Below are 23,565 nucleotides of genomic sequence, written 5' to 3'. Positions count from 1 at the left end.
CCCTGTCGGTGTGTGCCTGTGTCGGGACATTTGGAGCTCCTCACCTCCCTCTCATCACCCAGTGAATCTTTTTCTCACCCAGCCAGACCAAATGATCCTGCTTTAACCCATAATTAGTTCTCACACACCACCCACCGGCACCGTGGGTCTGAAGGAGGGAGACATCCTTGGTTTTTTCTCTTTCATGTGCCTTTTGTTTATTCAGAGGCTCAGTACAGCTGAAAACCTCTCAAACTTAATAATGATTGGTTTGATCTCATTTTGCATACTTAATATAAAACACATATGCTCTAATCCCAGGTTTAATAAAGCAAAAATAATTTTTCTAATGCTAAAATGAAGATTTTTGGTGATATTTGTTTAAAATATTCCACTAAATGTCTTATAAATGCATGTAATTATACGGCAGTTTGTTTCTAACCCACATATTTACAAAATGGTTTCTTTCTTTTTCCTAGATATATCAATCCGATGTATTCTGATTACAGCAGGCTATGTTAAATCTTAATTTAGGTAAATAAGTGAAGTTGTTCACACTTTGGACACACCCTCAAACCATTTTAATAACTCCATTTCTAGGCTGACAGAAAGGGGAAGCAGGAGGAGGAGGAGGAGGAGGAGGGAAGGAGGAGGGGGTAGAAACTTTTATCGCCTTGCTCTTTTCCACAGGTTCATTTCGTCCCCCATTGGATGATGGAGCACGTTTGGATTCGGGGTGGAGCAGCTGGAGGAGCCAAAAGGGAGGAAAACTACGAGGCGTAAAGAAAAAAAAAAAAGGAAAAGTTCCTCACTGTGTCATACTCCTGCTCCTCCAGCTTTCTTAGTTTCCCAAATGTTCCCTGCTGCAGCGTGCGCTCCGTCCGCCTCACCGTGGCGAGCTGCGGCTTGAAGGACTCCTATCCGGGAGGGGAATAAAACACAGAACAAAAAAAAGCAAGTGGAAGGACAGAGAGCTGAGAGTGAGCAGTATCTTGAAGTTGTGACACATTCTGCGGGGAAGTGGTTTGGAGAGGCAGGATGCAGGCGCGCTACTCCGTCTCCAGTCCCAACTCTCTGGGAGTCGTTCCCTACATCAGCAGCGAGCAGAGCTACTACCGAGCCGGCGGCGGGTACACCGGGATGCCCGCACCTATGAGCGTTTATTCACACGCGGCGCACGAACAGTACCCGGCCGGCATGGCGCGCGCGTATGGACCGTACACCCCGCAGCACCAGCCGAAGGACATGGTCAAGCCTCCCTACAGCTACATCGCTCTCATCACCATGGCGATCCAGAACTCCCCGGAGAAGAAGATCACCCTGAACGGGATTTATCAGTTCATCATGGAGAGGTTCCCCTTCTACCGGGACAACAAGCAGGGCTGGCAGAACAGCATCCGACATAACCTGTCCCTCAACGAGTGTTTTGTCAAAGTGCCCCGGGACGACAAGAAGCCCGGGAAGGGCAGCTACTGGACCTTGGACCCGGACTCCTATAATATGTTTGAGAACGGGAGCTTCCTGCGGCGCCGCAGGAGGTTTAAAAAGAAGGACGTGCAGAGGGAGAAGGAGGAGCGGGACAGGCAGGGGAAGGATCCGTCTGCGCGGCCCTCAGGCCGGGAGCAGGAGCCTTCAGCACCGGGCGCGCAACCAGTGCGCATCCAGGACATTAAGACTGAAAACGGGACCTCCTCTCCGCCGCAGGCCGCATCACCGACCCTGGGCGCGGTGCCTAAAATCGAAAGCCCGGACAGCAGCAGCAGCAGCTTGTCAACAGGCAGCCCGCACAGCGTGCCCTCCACCCGGTCCCTCAACATAGAAGGAGCCGAGCACCACCACCACGGCCACGGCCAGGCCTCGGCGCAGGGCTTCAGCGTGGACAACATCATCACCTCCTTACGGGGCTCCCCGCAGGCCGAGCTCTCTCCGCCTCTCATCGCCTCCTCCCGGACAGGTATAACCCCGTCACTGTCGCTCAACTACTCCCCCAACCAGACCCCCTCCTACACCTCAACCCCCTGCAACCAGGGCGCCATCTCCTCCAGCTCTAACGCCACCTATCACTGCAACATGCAGGCCATGAGCCTGTACGCCGGGGACCGCTCATCCGTGGGGCCCCTGGCCCCCTCCACCACGGTGGAGGAAGCTCTTCCAGAATATTGCATCACCACGACCACCGCATCCCCGCTGGGCCAGACGGGTCAGGAGGGTCACCATGCGCACCAGGGAAGGCTGGCGTCCTGGTACGGAGACCTGAGCCACCTGAGCCCGGCCTACCCGGCGCAGCAGCAGAACTTCCACGCTGTGAGGGAGATGTTCGAGTCCCAGCGGATCGGGCTGAACGGCTCCCCGGTGAGCGGGAATAACAGCTGTCAGATGGCCTTCCCATCCGGACAGTCCCTGTACCGCACGTCTGGAGCGTTCGTTTATGACTGCAGCAAGTTTTGAAAGCCAGAAACATCCAATTTAAATTAATAATTCCAGTATATATTTGCTCTCTATTTTTTTTCCTTGCTGTACTTTTACTCTCCAAGTGGACAGGAGAGATTTTTTTTTTTTTTTTTTGAGCAGTGTAACACCACAACACGTAAGTTTCCTTCCCTCTCACTTTGAGAATTGCTCCTACCACCTTTATGCATAAACTGTAAATTATAGCCTAATATAGTAATTTATTTTGAAAGAAAAGCAGGTGGGTGGAATGTGAGGACCAAACTCTTCCCCAGTTTTCTTGCTGCCTTTAAAATTGTTCATGTTGTATAGAAATGCACGGGGGGAGACTCTGTAGCCTGTACTGGCCTATTTTATTCATTCTGTAATTTGTTTTAAAGAAAAAAAAAAACTGAAGGCATTACAAGTTGTTTTGTTTAATAAAGTGCCGAATATTTGAGTTTAATTTGAGTGATTTATTAGCACTATGCTGTTAAAAAAAGGTCGTAAAATACAATCAAATGTAAAAAAAAAAAAAAAAGAGAGAAAATACTATAAACTGTTTAGAAAAAGCTAATTAATCATGGCCACTGATCTAAGGTCTATTTACAGCTTTGATAAAATCTGAATAAGTGTGTGTGTGTGTGTGTGTAGAGGCGCCGAGCTTATATGAAAAGGAATTTGTTTTATTTTATTGTTATTTTACAAAGATTGTGGAACAGTTTTTTTTTTAAAGACCTGTAGATATTTTGCACTAAAAATAAAGCTTTGTAGCCTCAAGGCTGCACATTTCCTTCACCTAAAACCACCTTTAGTAGGAAAGGTGATATGTGCAGCCCCTTTCCCTTCTTCAGGCCTTGTATTTTCTGTGTTAAACGTAAACACCGGAGGTAAACAAACTCACGTGTGGCATCAGTGAGATCTGAGTTCACCAGAGGCCTTGTCAGCAAAACAAATCAGTCTGGTCACAAAGCGCGCATCAAGCTTCCGTCTGGCTTCTGTTTCACCACGATTGGAGCGTTTCTGTACAGATGAAAGAAAAATAATATACAGCTGCAGCTGCATTTGTTTTGGACGTCTTTGGTTGGAGATTTTTTTTATTTTTTTCTGCAGGTCCAGACCCTAAAGGTCCCTGCTGACGCATGAAGAGTGCGCTCTGATGGATGTAATATCTGCCCGCAGGGATGAGCTACAGTCCAGAGGTCTGCTTTGCATTCAGAGTCGTGCATCAGGCAGCGGTGGCTCATTGGAATATGGCAGCTGTCAGATGTTTATTTTCTTTTCTTTTTTTTTTTTTTACTGCTTCCTTAATCAGTATCCTCCGACCCCAGCAACCCAACCCCACCCTGGCCACCTTGGAAAACCTGTCCCTTTAAAAAAGATATAAAACCACAACATTTTCTATTTTAACTATTTTTTTTTTTACTTTTAGTTTACCAACTGAATCAATGTCTAATTGTGTTTAAATGTATTTAGGCTCAACTTTATTACAACTAAACATTTTTAAATAACTTTAAATATGCGTGAAACAGAAATCGAAATAACGATTCATGAATTACTTAGTTATTTACGTACTAAAAGTATGAACATAAAAAAAAATCTGCATCTTTTTTTGTAAATATAGCCAAGAAATAATAAATAGGTAAATTATTAGAAATGCAAATTTTAAAAGCAGAGAAAGTTACTCTTATCTTATTATGTAGACTAATGCGGTTAGGCCATTCATATTGATAGGATTAACCGTTATCATCAGATACATAAAGCTTAAATAATAGTTGTTAGGGGTGTTTTTTTAAATAATCATAGAGGTCATAAGCAACAGAAATATATTAAACTATTTTTGATGATACCAATTCTAATAATGTAAAAGGTAAAATTGTTTTGTTTAAACTTTATTCCATTTGTTCTCTGCAGGATAGGTGTCTGGGATGTAACATCGGTGTGTGTTGTTTATAAAAGGGTAATTACCTTTGCTTGACTGAATAAGCAGCAGTGAAAGCTGTCGGTCGGTTTTAGGTCTGTGCGGTTTTGAATCTGCTGTAAAAACAATAAATGAGAGTCATTTCCAGCGCGCAATCGCTCCCCTAAGGCCACAGTCGGATGAGCCAGGATCATCCGACATGTGCGTTAAAGCTCTCGCCTTATTTCTTTTCACCGTGGCTCTTTTCCACAGATAAGTGGGTTGGTAACTGACTCGAATGCAACCTGTATTGTGTACAGAAAGGTGCTCCATGATAGAGAAGCGACGTTTTCTCCTCCCAAACAAACGTCGGTGTGATTGATGCGGCTCTCCTGAGGCAGGAAGGGAAATCCAGGCACTCCGGGCGAATCGTTTTTCATCCTTATAGGGCAAGACAGAAGGGGGTGTTGGAGGTCAGTGGAGAGGATGTCAACAATGCACTTTAGGAAAGGACAGTGAGAACCCTGCCACTGCCTTATCTTAAAGGACCTTCTCTGAAGTCGTGTTGTTGATGCAGCTCTGCAGCGCAGGAAAAAAAAAAAAAAAGTCTCCCAGAGGAGCAGGGAGGCTTTCCGCTGCCAAACCTTTCCAGACGCACAAGCTTTACATCCAGGAGGATTAATTAAGGCATTAACAAGTCACACCCAGACGAGCTGGTTCTTTTTTCTTTTAACCAAACACTTTAAGGCAGCAGACATTTGAGTGTTTCTAGTTGCCTGTCGATGAATTTCATCCTTGTTTAAGGAGCAGCGCGCAAAACCACAATCACACCCAAGATCTCTGCAGAAAAAAAACAAATATATACGTTTTTATAAATTTTATGTGGTGTTTATCAGAAAGTATATTATAGCCTATATAAAAATGATTTTTTTGTTTCATTTGACATAATTATATTTATACTTTTATACTCAAAGTAGCACAAAATATAGCAGGATAAATCAACCTTGCATTGTTTGATTGACCATTTGATTCCAGTTTTTCTTCTTTTAAAAAAATAAGTCCAAACAATAAAGCAGATCGCTTTCTTCTGCGCTTAATTTTGCAGGATTCTCAGGCTCTCATTTGATTCTCTTGGTTCTTTGCAAACTGCTGATTCCTATGAAGCCAAATCTCGATCTGCTTTTCTTATCGCTCCGATTATAAAAGCCTTAGAGAAGGAAAATGATCTATTAAATGTTAAATGTGTAGGGTTTAAACTCAGGTGTTTGCCTCATGTCTCATTTTTAGAGAAGCGTCACCCTTTTATTTAGAGGAGATATAAAAAGCCTTCATGGATTTTTTTTTCTTTTTATTATTGCAGCCTGATTTCGGGATAAATCACTTAAGTTTGTTGAATTTATTTGAACATTTTAATCACAACACCTGCTTAATAATCAATATGTCCAAACTCTTGTTTAAACAACCGATGCAAAACACTGTTAAGTATTATCAGTGAAAGTTTGTATTTTAAATAAGATGGTCTTTAACGGATAATTAACGTGTTCCGTATTTAGAGCCCATAAAAGCGCAGCGGGGATATTTTAAATACAATTTTAATTTTTCTTTAAAATACAAATTTCTTTGAAAACTCTGAATTATTTAATTACCTTTAATCTTCCTAAAGTTTAATTCAACCACACTAGAAAAACGATATAGTAAAAATGTCTTAAATTAAGTGTATTTACCCATAATTTGATAGTTTGCCAATGGAATGAGTTTCTTTACTCTTAAAATAAGATAATTAGATAATATAAACTTGAAATAAGACAATGCAATTTCAGTGTAAATTGTCTTGTTTTATTGGCAAAATGTCTCTTTTACCTCCTTAATCAAAGAACAAATGCACTTATTTTAAGAAATAATGACTTATCTAGATTTAAATTTTTTCCAATGCACCTGAACCATTGATTTGTTCCTCCTCCAGCTCCAAAAGCTCCAACAGCTGCCGTGCGCCAACAGTAGACCTGATCAGAGGATTTAGCTTTAATTGTTGTTGAGGGATACCTGTGTGAGGCCACTGGCTGTGTGTGTTTTAAGGTTACAGGGCCCTAAACAATACCAGGAGCACATCTGTTTCCTATTCGGGCTCTGCGCAGATGGCGCTATACCTCCAAGACAATCAGAGAGCTTAAGACGCGCTGAAGGTGTCCAGCAAAAAGACATTGCGGGGATGTGGGGTGGTCCACTTTCTGCCAAGTGGCGCTCAGCTGACGCCTTCATGGCTCAGCTAAAAGCTCCAAGTCTGAAAAGGAGCAGCTTGGAGGAGAGCAACAGCGATCAGTACTGAAAAGCGCAGGTTTTCTGCTTTTTCATCCATTTTAGCTTGGAAACCATTCTAATTCTTAAACAACTTATATTCATTAATTGCAATGTTGGAGGAAAAATGTTAGATGGCTAAAAAACCCCATAAAAAAATATAAATAAATATAGAAATAAAAGAGAAGCTGCACATTTGGAAATTAAAGTTACATTTCAAATTCATGTTAATGTGGTTTTACCACATTTTATATAATACATATTTAAAAATTCGCAAATATTTAAACAAAGTAAGAAAAAATTAAACCAAAACAAAGAAAAAGAAACACATAAGTTTGGGTTTGGATAAAGGATGTTAGAGACCTCAGTTAGTCCACATAACTCATTCAGGTTAAAAAAAGCTTAAAATATAACGTTTAGCAGAAATAAAAAAGAAGCTTATAAGAATAAGGTTTGTGGATATATGCATGGTGAACTTTGGTATAACATCTATCAGTGGTTATTTAATTGTGTATTTATATTTTTAATAAGATGGCTGCATAAAAACAGAGAAAACTATCTAACAGCAGGAAAAGGTGTTGATTATTGAGGACAGAAAACCAGCTGACAGCGGCAGAAGCTCCTCCTGTTGAAAAAAAAAAAGATCTCAGAAAAAACCTGAAATAAAGGAGGCGTCTGGGAAACCCTATAAGGACTACATTAACTACGGAATCACAGTATTATTTCTAATATTACCATTCACTGGGGAAAAAAGAAAAATGCACATTGTTTGCCATATTTATTTTTATTATCCACCTCATAGCCCTTTATCATCACCAATATGTCCCAAAAAAAACTGACCTCAAGAAAGCAAAAATATAGCAATACATTATATTAAGTTGATTCGTTTCTATACCGTTTGGTCATTTAAAAAATGAGCAATTTAAACCTTTAAAATAATTATACCACAAAGAAATAAGAAACATAAATAAACCATTATAAAGACTTCATCGAACCAAACATGAGGAGTGTTTTTGTAAATAATAAAACAACCTTATAAATCAACCCAACCAAAATAAAAAAAGACAGAAAAGGCAACATTTGGCTCTTGGTTAGAGAAAAAAAGGAAACCACAATTACTTCAAATGGAGAAGAAGAGATAGAAAAAAGGCTCTGCTTCTGTCTGAGTCAATGGCAGAACCTTGGAGTGTGAAAATATCTGCATCACATCTGAAAGAGCTGAGCTGCTTTTTAGGCATTTGGATTTTGCTTCATGAGCTCGATGTCAGAGTCCAGCATCTCCTTCACCAGCTCCTGCAGAGAGATCACATTTTCACAGGAAACAGTTAAAGGCTTAAACGGAAACAACTCCGTGATAAACATCTGTATTTATTTGAATTAAGCAGAGTTTATTTCTGGGCCTGAAATGAATGAGGATCCCAACGCTGTGAGGACGGTTTAGGTCAACAACATGTAGCAGCAGGTACGTTTCAAAAGACAAAGAGCTGAGAAATGCTAACCGACTATAGAGAACTTTAGAGAATTTTAATGAGTTAATTGGACAAAAAAAGCAGTAAAATCTAAAAACAAATCAGGTAAATCTTTAGCATTTATTTGAACAGATAAAGGATATTTTTAATGGGTTAACCTTTTGTTAAACATAAGCTTTTATCCCCTAGAAAGATTTATCACTATTTTGCATTTCATCTAGACAAAAATGAATATTATATCTATGTTAAGCTCAAAATAAAACTTCTAAGCCATTGTTAGATAAAGATATGCAACTTACAAGTTATTATAAAATGGAAATGAAATAATTAATTGAAGAATGCACCTTCTGCTTATTAAAACAGTTTAACTTTAAGATAATTATTTATATAAAAAAATGTTGCACCGTATTTTCCTAGTTTCTTCTGGAAGTTTTTTATGGCAGATGCATAAAAAAACATCTGAGATTTTTTGGGCACAATCAATAAAGTTCTTGGAGGTATAAGGCTACCAATTATGGATTATTTTTAGGTTTCTTATTTGAAGGTAATGAATGTGCTCCAAACAGATTCACATTTGGTAAATTATCTTATTATGCCACTAAGTTATAGCTACTAAAAAAATGAACAACCTGCAATAATCTGTTTTTGATTTTCTCTTTTTTTATGGAACCATAATACATTTGTTTTAAATAATCAGTTTTTCTATCAGAGTGTCAAACAGATGATGGAGACGCACCTCAAAAGTAACCTTGGGCTTCCAGGCCAGCTTCTCATACGCCTTGGTGCTGTCGCCTTGCAGGAAGTCCTAAGAAAGGAAGGATAGTAGTGAGGAGAGAGGAAGGGGAACAAGAAAAACAAATCATGTGTCATGTGTGATCTGATGGCTGGGAGCAAGCTGAAAGTCGATATTTAAACCTTCGACCGGGAAGAGAAGTTAGTGTGTGATGATTTGCGTCCACCTTTCTTTAGGTCTGTTCCTTTAGATTCATGCTCATTTTAATACACAGAAACGCACGCCAGCTCCTCTCATGGGGGGAAAAAGCAGGTCACAGAGTCCCGCTGGCCATCAATCCCCCCCCCCTCCCATCTTCCCACCTCGGATCTGTCCAGACGGCCCTCGCCGGTGCCAAAGCATGATGAATTGTTGGACTCTGGTGGTGTAACCCCCAGCCCAGGAACCCCCACCCACCCCCTCCTGAACCCCTAACTCATTTCCCCCCCTGTTGTGTTTTGCTCTGAGTTCAACATGCAGTTAGACCTTCCTTCAGACCACCAAAGAGTCAGAAGAGGAAAAAAAAAAGAGAAAAAAACAGAGACTTTCTCCTCTACGTCGATGTTTTCAGAGCTCACCGCGTTTCTCCGACTCCTCCTTCTAACTCCATCTTTCTGGGGAGCCTTTTATCATCGATCATTTCTGACTTCTGTCAGAGTCAGAAACACAGATGCCTAAAAGCAGCTGAACAAGAACAGTTTTCTGCTTAAAAATGTCTTCCTTTATGTTTAATTCTTGAGTAACGTTAGAAATGTTTAACTTTTTTTATTAAAACATTTCTAGGTTCCATTTTAAAGACATAGTATTAATTTAATCAAGTAAAAACACATCAACCCTAAGAGTTGTTTGTTAATTAATCACCTTTTTATAAATAAATAAAAACTGAGCTCATTTAGTCCATTACCTCAATTTACATATTTCCCCTGCATTTCAATATGTATTATTTTATGTTATTTTTTATCTTAGTACTTGTAATAAATAAAGATAAACTTAAATGAAAAAAATCTAAATAACACAAATGAAAATAAAAGTTTAGAGGAAGGGTTAGGATTTATAAAACAAGATCCAGCCTGTTGAATCTTTTCAGCTTTTCTCATGAGCTGCAATCTAAAGAAGGAAAAACATGAATCTGAGGCCACTTAAAGGCGGAACATGTGGGTAATGTGTGGATGAATAAAGACATAAATAATCCTTAAAGGATTTGGAGATGAGATTTGAATGTAGGAAGGACTGATATAAGAGCTAAAACCTTTTCTTTTTAAGGTAAATATTTAAATCACGGTTCTATTTTTGTTTAGAGGACTGATGGTTTGGAAATGCCTCAATTCATTCAGTTCTTTGCAGCATCAAACTCCAACCAGGAGACATATGTTTTCAAAGTAAACAAGTTCAGATGTTTTTAAGTGCTGTCTGCTAATGCACATTAAAATATTTGTTAAAAGTCCTGTTTTCGTTGAATTTTTGTCTTAATTCTGCTTAATTTATTGCGCTCCATCCAATAAGCTTGGGCAAATGATGGTTTTCATAGTAAAAGTAGTTTCTAGTAATTGTATTTTAACACTTGCCTGGTCAGAAAATCATTAAAAGCGATAACGAAGTGAAAAATCTTAACAGCAGCTGAGCGTTAAAGCAGGAAGCTGTGTAGCAGACAGGTGGATCTGTTTTAATGCTGAGATAAATACAGTAGCAGCTTTATAGAGAAGATATGGGGAGCCTCTGAGCTCTGCTGCTGCAGCAGCTCTGAAACCTTCCTGAACAGAAGGTAGGGGGACATTAATGACTCACAGCTTCCTTCAAAATCCTCTGGAGGGTTTTTATACCTCATGTGTTGTTAAGCTTCAATAAAACGAAGGTTCCTTCTAAAGCTAAATTCTATTTCCTAGAGTTAATCCTACGAGCAATATTGGCCACTCCCCGTAACTCACAACTCATTCAATGAGAGCTTACAATTTTCCCTGAGGGATGGGATGCTCCTTCATGTTCTGATGACTACTCTACTTGCTTGTATATTCTGTTAAACCTTTGTGTACATAATGTTTCACTAAGTCATTACATCAGAGTCATTCAAAAATATACATTACAGTGTATTTTCCATATCTGTTCCGTAACAATTTATTTTTAAACAGATACATTTTACTGGCCTGCATTAAACAAAATAACCCAATAAATGTTGGTGTGGCAGTATATTTCAAAATATGTAATATTTTGTCTTTGCATTATAATGATAAATGAGATTTTATTATTCAAACTAGACCTTATAATGGTTACTATGTTGTGAAGAGACTGTTAACTGAGAACATTTGTATATCAGGGGATCTGAAAGCAATGCTAACTTCTCTTTTTCTTGCGAGCAGGGCCCTGAACGGTCACTGATTTTGGGGCCTTAGAGGCTGTTTCTCTTGGCTGGACCACAGCTGCACAAAAACAAATGGGATACTCTGCCTGTAGGGTTAAGTGCTAACAGTCAGGGGCAAGGAGCAATTCTCAGAGTCAGCCTAAATATGTAAATAAACTTTGAGTCATCTTTAAGCCAGCACAATGAAACAGAAAATGTAAGAATTTCCTACTTAAAGTTAGACTTTGAATGGATCGGTTCCACCGCTATAATGCACGATAAGATCAGTTCGGGAGTCAAACAAGCTCGGTGGACCTAATTTCCCTCTGAGCCTTGTGCATGAAGTTGGTGTCTTTTTAAAACACGTCAAACCTGGAGTGTAAAGCTCAAATTTTAGTGCAGCTCACAGCGGCACTTTCAATAGTTTGGACCCGGGTGCTTTCCTCTAACTTTAGGCCTTTTGTAAAGAGCATAAAGTGTGAAAAGAGAGCAGCGTTGTTATCTGGCTTTGGACCTCTTGAAAACGTCTTTTCTAGGTGATCTTATTACAGAGGAACGCACACAGCAGCGCTGGCATAGCTCAGCCTTTGAGAGAGCAGGGACCCACATCTCGCAGAGGCTCCACGGCGCTTAATCACACTCTTCTGATTACACACAAAGGCAAGAACACTGAACACACACCGCGGGAACAAGTACAGGCCGATTCTGACTCTGACGCACTTTGGTTTAAGATTATCCGGCCCAAGCTGCAAACCTGGTTCAGTTCCGGGTGAGCTGTGTTTTTTTTATTTTTATTTTTAACTGCTCTCGCTCTAAACGGAGCTCAGGCCCATTTTTTTCTGCTCCGTCTGAAACAGCAGGACAAACAGCTCTTTCTCATGTGAGCAGCTCTGTACATTACTCACCAACTTTTTGATTTCTGGCTCTGAAGCCATAACTGGAAACATTTTCAGACTAATTACCTGCAGCAACGAGACATAATTCATCATGGACCTGAATGCAATTATAATTGGGTGACTTACTCCAAAATTACATTAAATAATCCACTTGCTTCATAATTATATTGATTAGGGTTCCTAATGGAGAACATTTTGGAGCTTGGCACAGTCTCGTCACGAATGCTGCTCAGAAGCTGCAGACACACCTGCTGTTCACATTTATTTGACATCATTTAAGTCTCACAAACTGCGACTGTTTGCTGAGAGCAGAAAGAGAGAAGCACTGCAATAAGCAGTAGGTCAGATCTACTGCAACACAACGAAAGTTATAGGAGAGAACACAGAAAGCCGTCTGCTGAACAGAACGGGGTTTATTGTGACAAACCGCACTCAGACTCTGGTGTAAATTAGAAGTACAGGACTTTTAAATGATCTTGAACAGTTCCCAAGATTGTCTGAGTGTTTCTGTAGATGCTGCATGTGTTTCTTGTTTTAATAAAGCATATGTGGCTATAAAGCCATGTTTGTGTCTAAACTAAATCTTAAAACAATGTTCATTTTTGTCAACAAACCAAATGAAAGAATTCCAACATTTTCATATTTCTAAAAAAAAAAAACCCCAAAATAATCAAAGATAATAGACAGACAGAAAAAGTCAATTTCCAAAGAGTCATTGGCTGAAAATTGGCAAACAGATGAATAAATAAAGATGTTTGGGGTTTAGAGAGATGACAGTTAGATGGTCTTTATTTGCTTTATACACTTTTTGCTTCATCCTATATTTCCCTGTAGATGACAGAAAATGGGAAGGAGAACTAGTATGGCACTAAGAAAAAAAATCAACACCAATATCACATCAAGAAGGCATTGTTAATAGAAGGTATTATGATAAATAATATCAAATAAATAATAATATGATGATATTCTAATGGTAAAAGAGTATGTTATGACTACAGCTGATATGCTATCAGATAAATATTCCATCGCAAAGAAGTATTAAAAAGGCTTCAGCAAGTAGAGGAGACATTTATCATCCTTATCCTCTAACCAGTTTTTAATAAAAATAAAAAAAAACATTTGGAAATCGTTAAAATCTTTGGATGTTTAGAATATTTTGCAGCTTTAAGTAATTTAAGTTAACCTGCATTAATTTGATTATAGGTCTGATAATACTTTTAACAATAAAGAGCTGAAAATAATGAAGCACAAGCGGTTTAGATTGGAATTTAAAACTGCCTTGTCCTTCTTAGATCCAAATACTATCGAGAATTTCTTTATTTTCTTGCTTTGTTTTTATACTTTACTATTTGAACTCCTTAAAAATTCTACTAAAAACAAATAAAATTTTTGTTTTATTATAATCTATCAAGAAAAAAAACTTTCTGATCTGAGCTATTATTTGGGTGAACATAAAAATATACTTTCTTCTTCCCGTAAAGTTGATATTTTTGTTCTTAATGTATTTAGGAATCATGCATGTGAAGCCAAAGTCAAATTCCCTTCTTCCTTTCTAATAAAGCTAATTTTATTTAATTATTTTGAAGATAGGCTTATGTTAAAAGTTAACTTTCCTTTTGATAAGCATAAATTAAATGTGATTAACCACATTTAATTAAGAGCTACACCAAATTCTGATCACCAGAGCAGCTGAAATCACTTTAAAAGAATCTATTGACAATGTAAGGAATAAAAGATATTAAAAACAAAAAATCATAAACTTAAAAAGTTCAAAAACAGATTAAAAATGGGCTTTAAAAAAAAGAGGCGAGGCAGAAAAACAACAAAAGAAAAAAAAAAAAAACGGTGACAGTTAGGCCGAGACTCAAAGAGCTGATATTTCTATCATTTAGATCTTCTTCAATTTTAGTTTTCCTTGAACTGTAAAGTGCTGATTTACACTTCCAGCTCTTATACTGATGTATATAGTAACAATAAAACTCATGCTTATTTCTAAATGTAACGAGTTATTAAAGTAGAATAAGTGAAAAAAGCCAAAGTGCTACAGAAAACCTAAGAAACTATTGAGCAAGACCTTTTAAAGAATGTAAGAGCACTTGAAAAACAATTTAATCAGCAGTTCTTTCCAGATCAGATTTGAAATCAGATCTGCCAAAGAAGTGAATAAAAAAGTATTTATTTAACCTCTGAGTGAAAAAAAAACCTGTTGATTTTCATAACATTAAAGCTGAAACTTCTGTAAATTATCTGAGGTCCACAGAACGTCAGTATAAGCTTAATTCCTTTTTTGCTGCGTTGCACAATAAGCAGGTCAGGACAGCATGGCAGCTTAATGCACCAGGATCCAACTGAACATGACCTAACCACAGAACTAACTGAGGAAATTGAGAGGGGTGATGGAAACACAGAGCAGCAGTGCTGCTCTGCGTTGGCCACAGTCCTGAATGTTGGTGAGGTGAGCTAAACTATGTTTGACCTAAATCATGGCAGAACCTTATTTACTGCTAACCTGTGTGTATCATTACTTGGGTGACATGGGAGACATTTTTACGACTGAAGAACAGCCAAGCAAGGCACTATTTTTAAAACTCCTGATTTTTCCCTTTCTCATTTTAATGATCACAGATAATGAACCAATGCACTTGAAAGGTCATATGTGTGCTTTACATAAAGATTAAAAACCACATTTTCACTGCAGACTATAATCTGTAGCATCGTTTAGTTCATTATGGAGAAGCAGTCTGAATCAGATATATCTTTTAAGAACCAGATTTAAGTGGCACTTTAGGCTTGATCTACTTGTTTTCATCCAGCAATCCCTTCAAGGAGGAAATAAATCTTAAAAATATATGGAATGTATCTAATGCTAAAGCCTAAAAACAGCCACCACTTTGCGACCTATCCAAACAACTATAAAGATTAATTCAGGGTATTTTTTGTGATCTATAATTGAATTTAAAGAATTATCTTTTTCACATGGTTCAAACATTTTCAAACAGGAATTGTTGCTTTTCTCCATTTCTAACAAATTAACTCAGCCCCAAAAGAAAGATATTGGATCCATCATCCCCCAAATAAATCATAATAAAGTAAACTATATACCATGGACTTCCTTCCAATGGCTCAGCAGAGTCAGGACAGCTTTGGAGCATCTAGAAAATTGCAGTGATTTTTTTCCTTTTATGATTTAGGGTTTGAAACCATCAGAAACATATTTGATTTCTGTGAGTTACTGGCCTGTTTGGCTTTCTTCTCAGCTGTCCAACACAGCTGGTTCTCCCTTCAGTTCACCCTTTACTACTTGAAAACAAAAGGTTGAGTTTAAATGCGGATAAAAAGAACATAAGCTATTGTTGTGGAAAACAAAAGCAACAGCGATTGAAAGAGACTTTAATCAAGCTTAAGCTTTCCAATGAAAGAGTTTTTGCAGTATTATCTTTCATGGGATTTTTGTATTCTTGGATCCAGTAGTTATTAAAATTAGATTCAGGTGGATGACAGGTTCCTTTAAGTGGTAGCTCAGATGTATTTTAGCTGATTCTGATGTGATCTTGAGAAAAGTAAACAACTAAGCTGGAGCAGAAAACGTATTTTTTCATTTTGGGAAAATGAGCCGTTCCTGAAAACTAATGCTAGAGGGACAACCGAAACAGATTTTAATAATCATTAAATAACTAGCAGTGTAAATCATTTTTATGATTTTTGCAATCACTACTTCAAAAACCTTTTTGTTCACCATTTTCTTGGCTTTAGTCTAGCAATATGTTGGAAAATTAAGAGTAATATCAGTAGAATTAATCTTACTTGAACCGCTTGAACATAGATTTTCTTTATTGTATCCATGGGAACTACAGATACACAGGCTATTACAAATACTTAGATTAAGGCAAACTTTAAACAAGCCCATTATTAAGGTCCAGGCTAAAAACAACAACAATTGTGTTGCTGAGCTAATTGACTTTTACATATTACTCCTAATTTGCCTCAACCGTGTTTCCATTAAACCAGTAAAGTGAAAAAGTAAAAGCCAGAGCAGAAAAAAGCAACACAGACACACACACACACACACACACACAGGTGAGAAAGTCATTTTTACTGAGAACTGTTATCCCATCACTGCCTTAGCCACGCTTGGGTTGTTCTTTGAAATAATGGTGTTAAAAGATGAAGACCCTTCTGCTTTTCTATAAACACTACTCTTTTTTTGTGGCTTATATTGTGATCTTTTGAAATATAAATAACTTTCCTGTGGAAGATAACTTATGTCTTCATTTTAGAAAATAAACATTATTTCTTAAAATGTATGCTAGAGGGACAAGCAAAGTGGATATTTATCTTCTTTGATTAATGATTTTAGTTTGCAAGAGTTGGAAATGCTGGTGAAGATTCTCAGTCGTCCAGGTCATAGCCATTACGAAAAAGTAAAAAAAAAAATTTAAAAACAAAACACTGGACTTTGTTTTAGAAGTTTGAAGACGTTTAGCTTCCCATCCAGGAAGCTTTTTCAATTTAAAATGTCTGGATTAGAATTCAGTTCCAAGCTTTATAGTGTAGCTCAACAAAGTCATCTTATGGCTTAGAAAACAAATTGGACCGAAAACAGGTCCGCCCCTTAGTAATGGAGAGTTGTTGAGGTCTTGGTTGGACTGCAATACCCAAGCTCAACGACTCCACAATAATAAGGGGACCTGTTTTCGGTTCAATTTGCATGATTTCTAAGCCATAACAAGGCTTTGTTGGTTCACTTCTTCAAAATTAGGTTAAAAGATACACTAAACCGAGTATACTTTGACCTCTGATTTTAATACTGTTGTTTAAAGTGGGCCATTACTACCTACTTTTACTCAGTTATGTTTACTTAAGCAACTTAAAAAGTGATTGAAGTGGTAGCTTTACAGCACCATACATTTGCAAGTATTTTTCAATATAACTTATATATAAGTTCAGTGTGTTTTCTAGTAGATCTCCTGTGTGAGCTTCTCAGGAGTGACAGCGGTGACAGCCAATCGCACAAGAAAAGAGGGCCAATCAGGATCTTAGTGGGCAGTCTAAACTCAGGGAAGCAGGTTTCAGATTGAGCTGAGGTTTTCTGCTTGGTCCTAGTGCTTGACGAGTCTCCTTATGCTGCAGCGTAACACTGTTTTTGGACATTAAAAATTGCAGGGGACCAAAACGGACTCTTGAAAAAGTGCAGGGGACATGCCCCCATGTCCCCCCTTAATAATAAGTAAAAGTTTTTGTGAATACACCAATATATCTATAAGACCTTGCCAGTAAACCAGTTCAAAGAGGGCACTTGATGTAATTTAATATTAGAAGTTGGATTAAAAACAAAAACAAACCACAAAAGAATTACATAGTCTAAAATAACAGAAGCAGTTATTTCCCATTTTATTCCCTTTGTTTTTGTCCGACACACTGAAAAACCACTGAATTTCCATCTGAGCTTAGCATCTGTTGAAATCAGACTCCTGTCCTAAGTCTGTCTGCTTAGCACACAACCACACAGTTCAGCATTCAGGAAATTAATCCTGCATCTGGTCTTTGTCAGACAGGATTTCTACAGGTGACGGACAGTCTCTTCGTCGAAGACCTGTCTGCGTAGAGTCGCTTGGTGAAAGCAAAGCTGAAGTCGAGCTGCTAACGAGAGTGTTCTGCGGCCAAATGAACTCTCCCCAAACAGAGCATGTAGCGAATAATTCAACATGAACCACTAACAGATGCGGGCACTATATAATCTTCATATGGATCCAATTTGGAACTAAATCCAAACTTTTTCTGCATCCAGTTTGAAGCAGCCAGGGACTGCAATTTTGGAGAAGTGATGGTAACAAAAACTGGAAATAAAAGCTGGAAATGAGCAGTGAAAAAAAGTCATTGGGGGAGGGGGAATTGAATTAATTAGTTTCTAACTCCATAAAACCTACAACTGCTCCTAATGTCAGGCCACAAATAAAACTGAGAGGGAGAAACCCTGACTGTTTGACTGGTCTCAGGTAGTGTACTTACCCTTACAATGAGCAGGTAAATAAGATGATTTGCCAATGAAATTAGTATCTTTACTCTTAAAATAACATAATTAGATAATATGAACTTGAAATAAGAAAATGCAATAGATTTTTCTTATTTCAAATGTAAATTGTCTTCTTCCATTGGCAAAGTGTCTCACTTTCGTCCTCAATTCGAGAAAAAATTTACTTATTTTAAGAAAAAATTACTCAATTAGATTTCCATTTTTTGCAGTGTAGGAAGTATGACACAATATGACTATTGCTCTTAAGAAACAAGAGCCATCAGCATCTTGCAGCACGAAGGTCCAAAGTTTGAATCCTGTCTTTAAGTCTTTGTATTTGTAGATGTATGTCCTTGTGTGTGCATGAATTCTCTCTGGGTTCCCTCATTTCCTGCCATGCTCCAATTAGGTTAGGTTAACTGCTATTACTAAATTGCCTTTACATATTAGATAAAATGTTTTTTTTAACAGGATCTGTAAAGTTTTCCACATTTAACTATTAAAGAAAGAGATTAAACATTCCTCCCAAATTATTATAATCTTTAAAATTGCAATGATTCTACTCCACCAGATTCTAAAAGATAAAGTACATTCTTTATTTTATAATAGAAAATCTTTTTCATCTCCTTTTTAAGTACGTATCTCACCATTCCCCATGTCCCCCCTTGAAGGTTCCCTGATACCATCAACTCCAATAGAGACCAGAAGCCATAAAAAAAAAAAATCCTCAGAAATGTGGAGGTGAGAGACAAATAGAGAACGATCATGGTCCATAAAGCACAGAGGCAGTAAAAAGGCCCTTAGAGCAGGCATTTAACGCAAAGGAATTCTGGTATCACTGCAAGGCCTTACAATAAATCACAGAGCACACAGGGGCTGACCTCAGAACATATCGGGGCACACATACAAACATTTAGCATGTATGAGCACACAAAAACGCACAACCACACTCACATTACAGCAGTTACAATTACACATTATAGGTGGGAAAATATCCTTATAGTAAGGTTATTTTTCTCCTTACTGTAATCCTTCCCACTAATGGGAGATGGATCACAGATTCTACTAAAAGAGACCCTTTCTTCTGGCTGTCTCTGAGGGTTGCATGCTGGGAGACCAAAAGATGTGGTTTTAGACATCCAGTGGTGTCTCTGGTATTTGTACAGTAGTGGACATGAGGCTGCAAATACACAGACTTCAAAGGAAATCAGATAAAGAGCGCTGTGAGAGTCTGGAGCCCACGGTCCCTGCGTGTCCCCCTGCAGACCCAGATGTTCCAACGAGGCCCACATGTTCTCATCTTTGACCTTGCCTGGATATGGATGGAAGAATTCAACCCCGATCCTGAGCTTTTTATAACCGCAATGAAAAAACTCGAGCACAAATGACGAGAAGGTAAAGGAGAGACAAAGAGGAAAAACAGGTCAACATGACCGTCGGGCGTGTTCTTAGTGCCAACAGGTGTGTGAGCCAATACCTGTGCGCAGGTGGGGACACACTCACAGCAAACAGAAAGGACCTCGTCATTTTGATGCTGCTTCAACTTACAGGCACAAATCTGTCACTGGTCAATTTCTAACACGCCTCCGCCTGCATCGCCTCAACTTATCACTTCCTTTACAGCACAAAAGGCCCTCAGTTTCAGCTGGAGGGAAGTGAGGACTGAAGGAGCAGGAGACCTGAAACCAGAGACTTATGTGCCGAAGCAAGACACAGGAAATGTGTTTTAAAAAACATTTTTCTACATATTTAAAATAAAATAAATCTCTGCTTCACGTAACACTGTAATCAACCATCAATATTGGGGGAAAAGCATCCCTTTAGGTTTACTAAAATGTGTACAAACCTCAAAAATGGCAAAAGATAAAAAAAAATGTTTCACTTAATTATTTGTTGGATTTACTTAGACTAATTTAAGTAATGCCCCCTTTTATTTATCAAAATCTGAATGATCTTAACTACATCTTTAACTATTATGTCATATACATTTAAGATGTCGAGCTACATGAAAAAAATTAAAATATCAAGAAAAATTTCAAACATTTTTCAACTCATTTTTGCGAAGTAAAACATTTATAAAAGGAATTTCTTTCATACAGAGTTAAATATTTCATGCCTGTATTTTTGGGGGATTTTTATGATGATGGTTTCCAGATAATACAAACCAAAGATTCATTGTCTCACAAAAATAGAATATTACATAAGATAGAAAAAAGATGTTTTAAAAAGAAATGATCAGACTTTTAAAAAAACATGTTTCTATGCATTAAGTAGTTGGCTGTCTCTCCCTTTGCATCAGATACTGCACTATCGTGATCTAATAAAGAGGAAAACAGCCTGTGGCATGCCCTGATAGAACAATAGAAGTTCATGTTGCTTTGATAGAAGCCTCAAGGACATTTGAAATGTTGGTTCTGGTGCAGGATTGGACAGGGGCTAATGGCAGCACCGGGACATTTCCAAGTGGCCTGGCGGCTGGCCTGCCCCGCTCAACTGTAGATGGGGCCAGCGGCTCTGTTCGGGTTGTGATTTATTTTTCAAATAAACAGTCAATGCCATTAGTGAGATTTAGTCGGTTTCTGCCAAGCTGAATCCCCCACAGGCTGAGCAATAACGAATTGGAAAAAGGTAGAGAAAACCCCGCACCCGCCTTTCTTTTTTTTTTTTACTAAGGCTAACTATAAGAAAGACAATAGGGGTACCCCATAGAGTTGGTTTAATAAAGAAGTGAGTTCCACTTTGAGTACCCTAAGGAAGCCAAAACTGACTTAAAAATAAGACAAATACTTTAAGTTATTACAAAGGATAATGCTAACTCTGAATGTGGTCTAAAAGCCGCCACTGCACTAGAACATAAATATTTAATCTTAAGAAGTCCAAGGGTTCAGAATTTGTGTAAATGTATGAACTCCACTAAAAAGTTCTATTATACTTCTCTATTTAAGCATGTCAAATTTTTGTTAGGATTGAGAACATATTTGTTGTTATATCAACACTTAAAATGCAGAGGGTCAGTAAGTGAAATGATGGGAAACTATCAGGGGCTTTGGTATCTTATTTTATTTTTTACATAGATGGATGAGAAAGTGTCAGTACAGAGAACAGCACTGGTGCTGCAGGCACTTCCACTGTCAGGAAGGTGGTGGACAGCAGCAGTAGGAAATAAGAGGAGGAGCCTTCAGGACCTTATCCTTATTCAACAAACACAAATCTAGATGAAATAATTCTGCTATGTCTCAACAGGTTTAAAAGAATACCAACAGCATCTTAAAAAAAATTAACAAACTCTGCACATTGTCATAAAAATAGCTTAAATTAATAATAGAAAGAAAGAAAATCATGTAAAAGAAACAACTAGTACAGATGCCATATATTTCTCAATGTAAATTTAGCGGAAAATTGTTTGTAGGCTTATTGCACAGAAATGATAAATAGACAGGGGTGTTAAACCCTGGGAAAAGACAAATTCTCAGCGATGGAGAAGAACATTGGAGGGTGTGGGAGTCGGCATGCAGGGGTTAATTTGAGTCCAACAGTTTCTTAATGTAAGGGATGAAGCTGTGTTGGAACAGCAATATTTTGCTCTACAGACTGTTATTTATGACCTTAGAAGCAAGAAAAGTTTGTGGTTTTGGTTGGAGATGGTATTGATATGCTGGGCTCTGGTCAGGCAGCATCTTGAATCAAAGGAAATGGGGTTTTATACGTTGTCAGACTATGTTTACAGAATACTTTCTACTCTTTTAATAATGATCTATATAAAATAAACTACTTTATAAATAAACATTATGTACAATTTCCATTTAAACTAATTAACTGGTTTTAGTAGGGTTGTGATGACCTGAATGATAATAAATTAAACTAGTTGATGATTATTTCGATAATCGATTAATCACAATGCCTCCAATTAATTGCTTCAGCCCTATATGATATATGTATTTTTTATTTTTACATAATAGTCTAATTGTGTCTGCTTTTTACCTTTTGGTTTTATAATTTATGTAAGCCCTGATCATAATATCAAAATAAGGGCTTAGAGTATATGACTGAGTTTGAATTTTCAACAAATTAACAAATTTAAATTCTGTAATATTTTATTAACTGCCTGGTAATTGGTGAGCAGGATTGTTTTTTCTCTGTCGAGTAAACGTCATAATTTGCCATTTTAACAAATTTATCTTGTTGCTGTTTTTTTAACCTATATTTACTGATATTTTGTGTTTACATCTCAATTGAATAAACAATTTATCTTTCCTACACGGTGAATGCTTTGCATTATACATTTCATACTTTTTGTTTATTTTCTTCTATACCTGTCTTGAATGTGAAGTTGTAGGCTTACTGCCTCTGAAAGTCATGCCTCATTTACTCTAAGCTGCTGCTTTCCCTAACAGACGAATCATCGTAGATAATCATGTGATCAGTTTGTACTAATGTAAGCTGAATACGGAGCACATGTAACACAAAAGTACTACTAAAATCAGATAATTACATCCGCACTGCATAGAAAATCACAACCCTGAATCTTTGACATTTTCATAAACTATGATGACAATACCTTTAAACAATATTGTAATCTCCTGGTAATGATTGCACTATTTCGTAAATTTCTGAGTTTGTATATATCAACATTTGCGGCACACCTATATAACGAGAACATAATGATTCCTTGCGTGACAAAATAAAAAAGGAAAACAAAAACAAATAAAATCAGGCTGTGTGCAATATCAGATGCTGAGGGACTACGGGTCTCTGTTCAACAACTACATGGAAAGGTACAGCATAGGAATGTCCAACTTAATACAATTCTAGAAGGGAAACCGATTCTGTGGTAAAGAAATGAACCCCAGATCAACCCCAGAAAAAAACAAAGACCTTGTGAAGACGCTGGCTGAAGTTGACACCAATGAAGTTGTGTCTTTATCCATAGATATGGACAGAAATGCCACCCACAAATCTTCCCAAAAAATATAAAAAAAACAGATTATAGTTTGCAAAAGCAGTAAGGAAGAAGGCCCAAAATTTTGGCCGCAATGCCCAGTAGTGAATTTACGTTAGAAAAAAGAAAGAAAGCATGACAACTCTATCCTAACTATGGGACTAATGGTTGAAGGTACGCTGTGTGGATCTTTAGCTGCTGGAGGGGCTGGAGAACCATACCAAATAGTGAAGTAATGACTCCAAGTATACTGCCACACCGGTGAGAAAGGGGCTTACGCCTTACAGGCTCACACTGTACACAATGCAGCTGCTGTGCAGTTGCAGTACCAATGTGGTGCAGAAAGTCACTCACACTGATTGCTGCAACCAGGCTGTCCTTCTGCAGCTCAAGCTGCAGAAACACAACTCGAAAGAGAAAAAGGCCACGTGGTTCAAACTCTTTCTAGGAGTTGCTGGGCAAAAACTTGTTATCGGTGAAAATCAATGTCCCTTTTTATCAGTTTCTCTTTTGTCGTGTTGTTTTTGTTTGTCAAGTTAA

General features: G+C 37.9%; 2 protein-coding genes across 2 annotated transcripts in view; one reads left to right on the top strand and one right to left on the bottom strand.

Annotated features, from left to right (window-relative positions):
- Positions 1–693: 693 nt before the first annotated feature.
- foxc1 (forkhead box C1) lies at positions 694–3,153 on the top strand. Its single transcript, XM_015391861.1, has one exon. It carries the CDS (start codon positions 1,018–1,020, stop codon positions 2,425–2,427), a length of 1,410 nt encoding a protein of 469 aa, XP_015247347.1. The 5' UTR covers positions 694–1,017; the 3' UTR covers positions 2,428–3,153.
- Positions 3,154–7,368: 4,215 nt separating this feature from the next.
- The window catches only part of gmds (GDP-mannose 4,6-dehydratase), a 246,940-nt gene continuing 230,743 nt past the window's right edge, over positions 7,369–23,565 (bottom strand). The window contains exons 10-11 of the mRNA XM_015391840.1: positions 8,807–8,875; positions 7,369–7,894 (exon numbers count right to left, since the gene is read on the bottom strand). Coding sequence (XP_015247326.1) covers positions 7,832–7,894; positions 8,807–8,875 — 132 coding nt within the window. The 3' untranslated portion in view covers positions 7,369–7,831. The remainder of the gene's footprint in view (positions 7,895–8,806; positions 8,876–23,565) is intronic.

This window comes from Cyprinodon variegatus, unplaced genomic scaffold, assembly GCF_000732505.1.
Source record: "Cyprinodon variegatus isolate N-32 unplaced genomic scaffold, C_variegatus-1.0 Scaffold562, whole genome shotgun sequence".
In the NCBI taxonomy this organism is placed as follows: domain Eukaryota; kingdom Metazoa; phylum Chordata; class Actinopteri; order Cyprinodontiformes; family Cyprinodontidae; genus Cyprinodon; species Cyprinodon variegatus.
The sequence above is the reverse complement of the archived record's forward strand: the minus strand, read 5'-3'. Positions and strand labels throughout refer to the sequence as shown.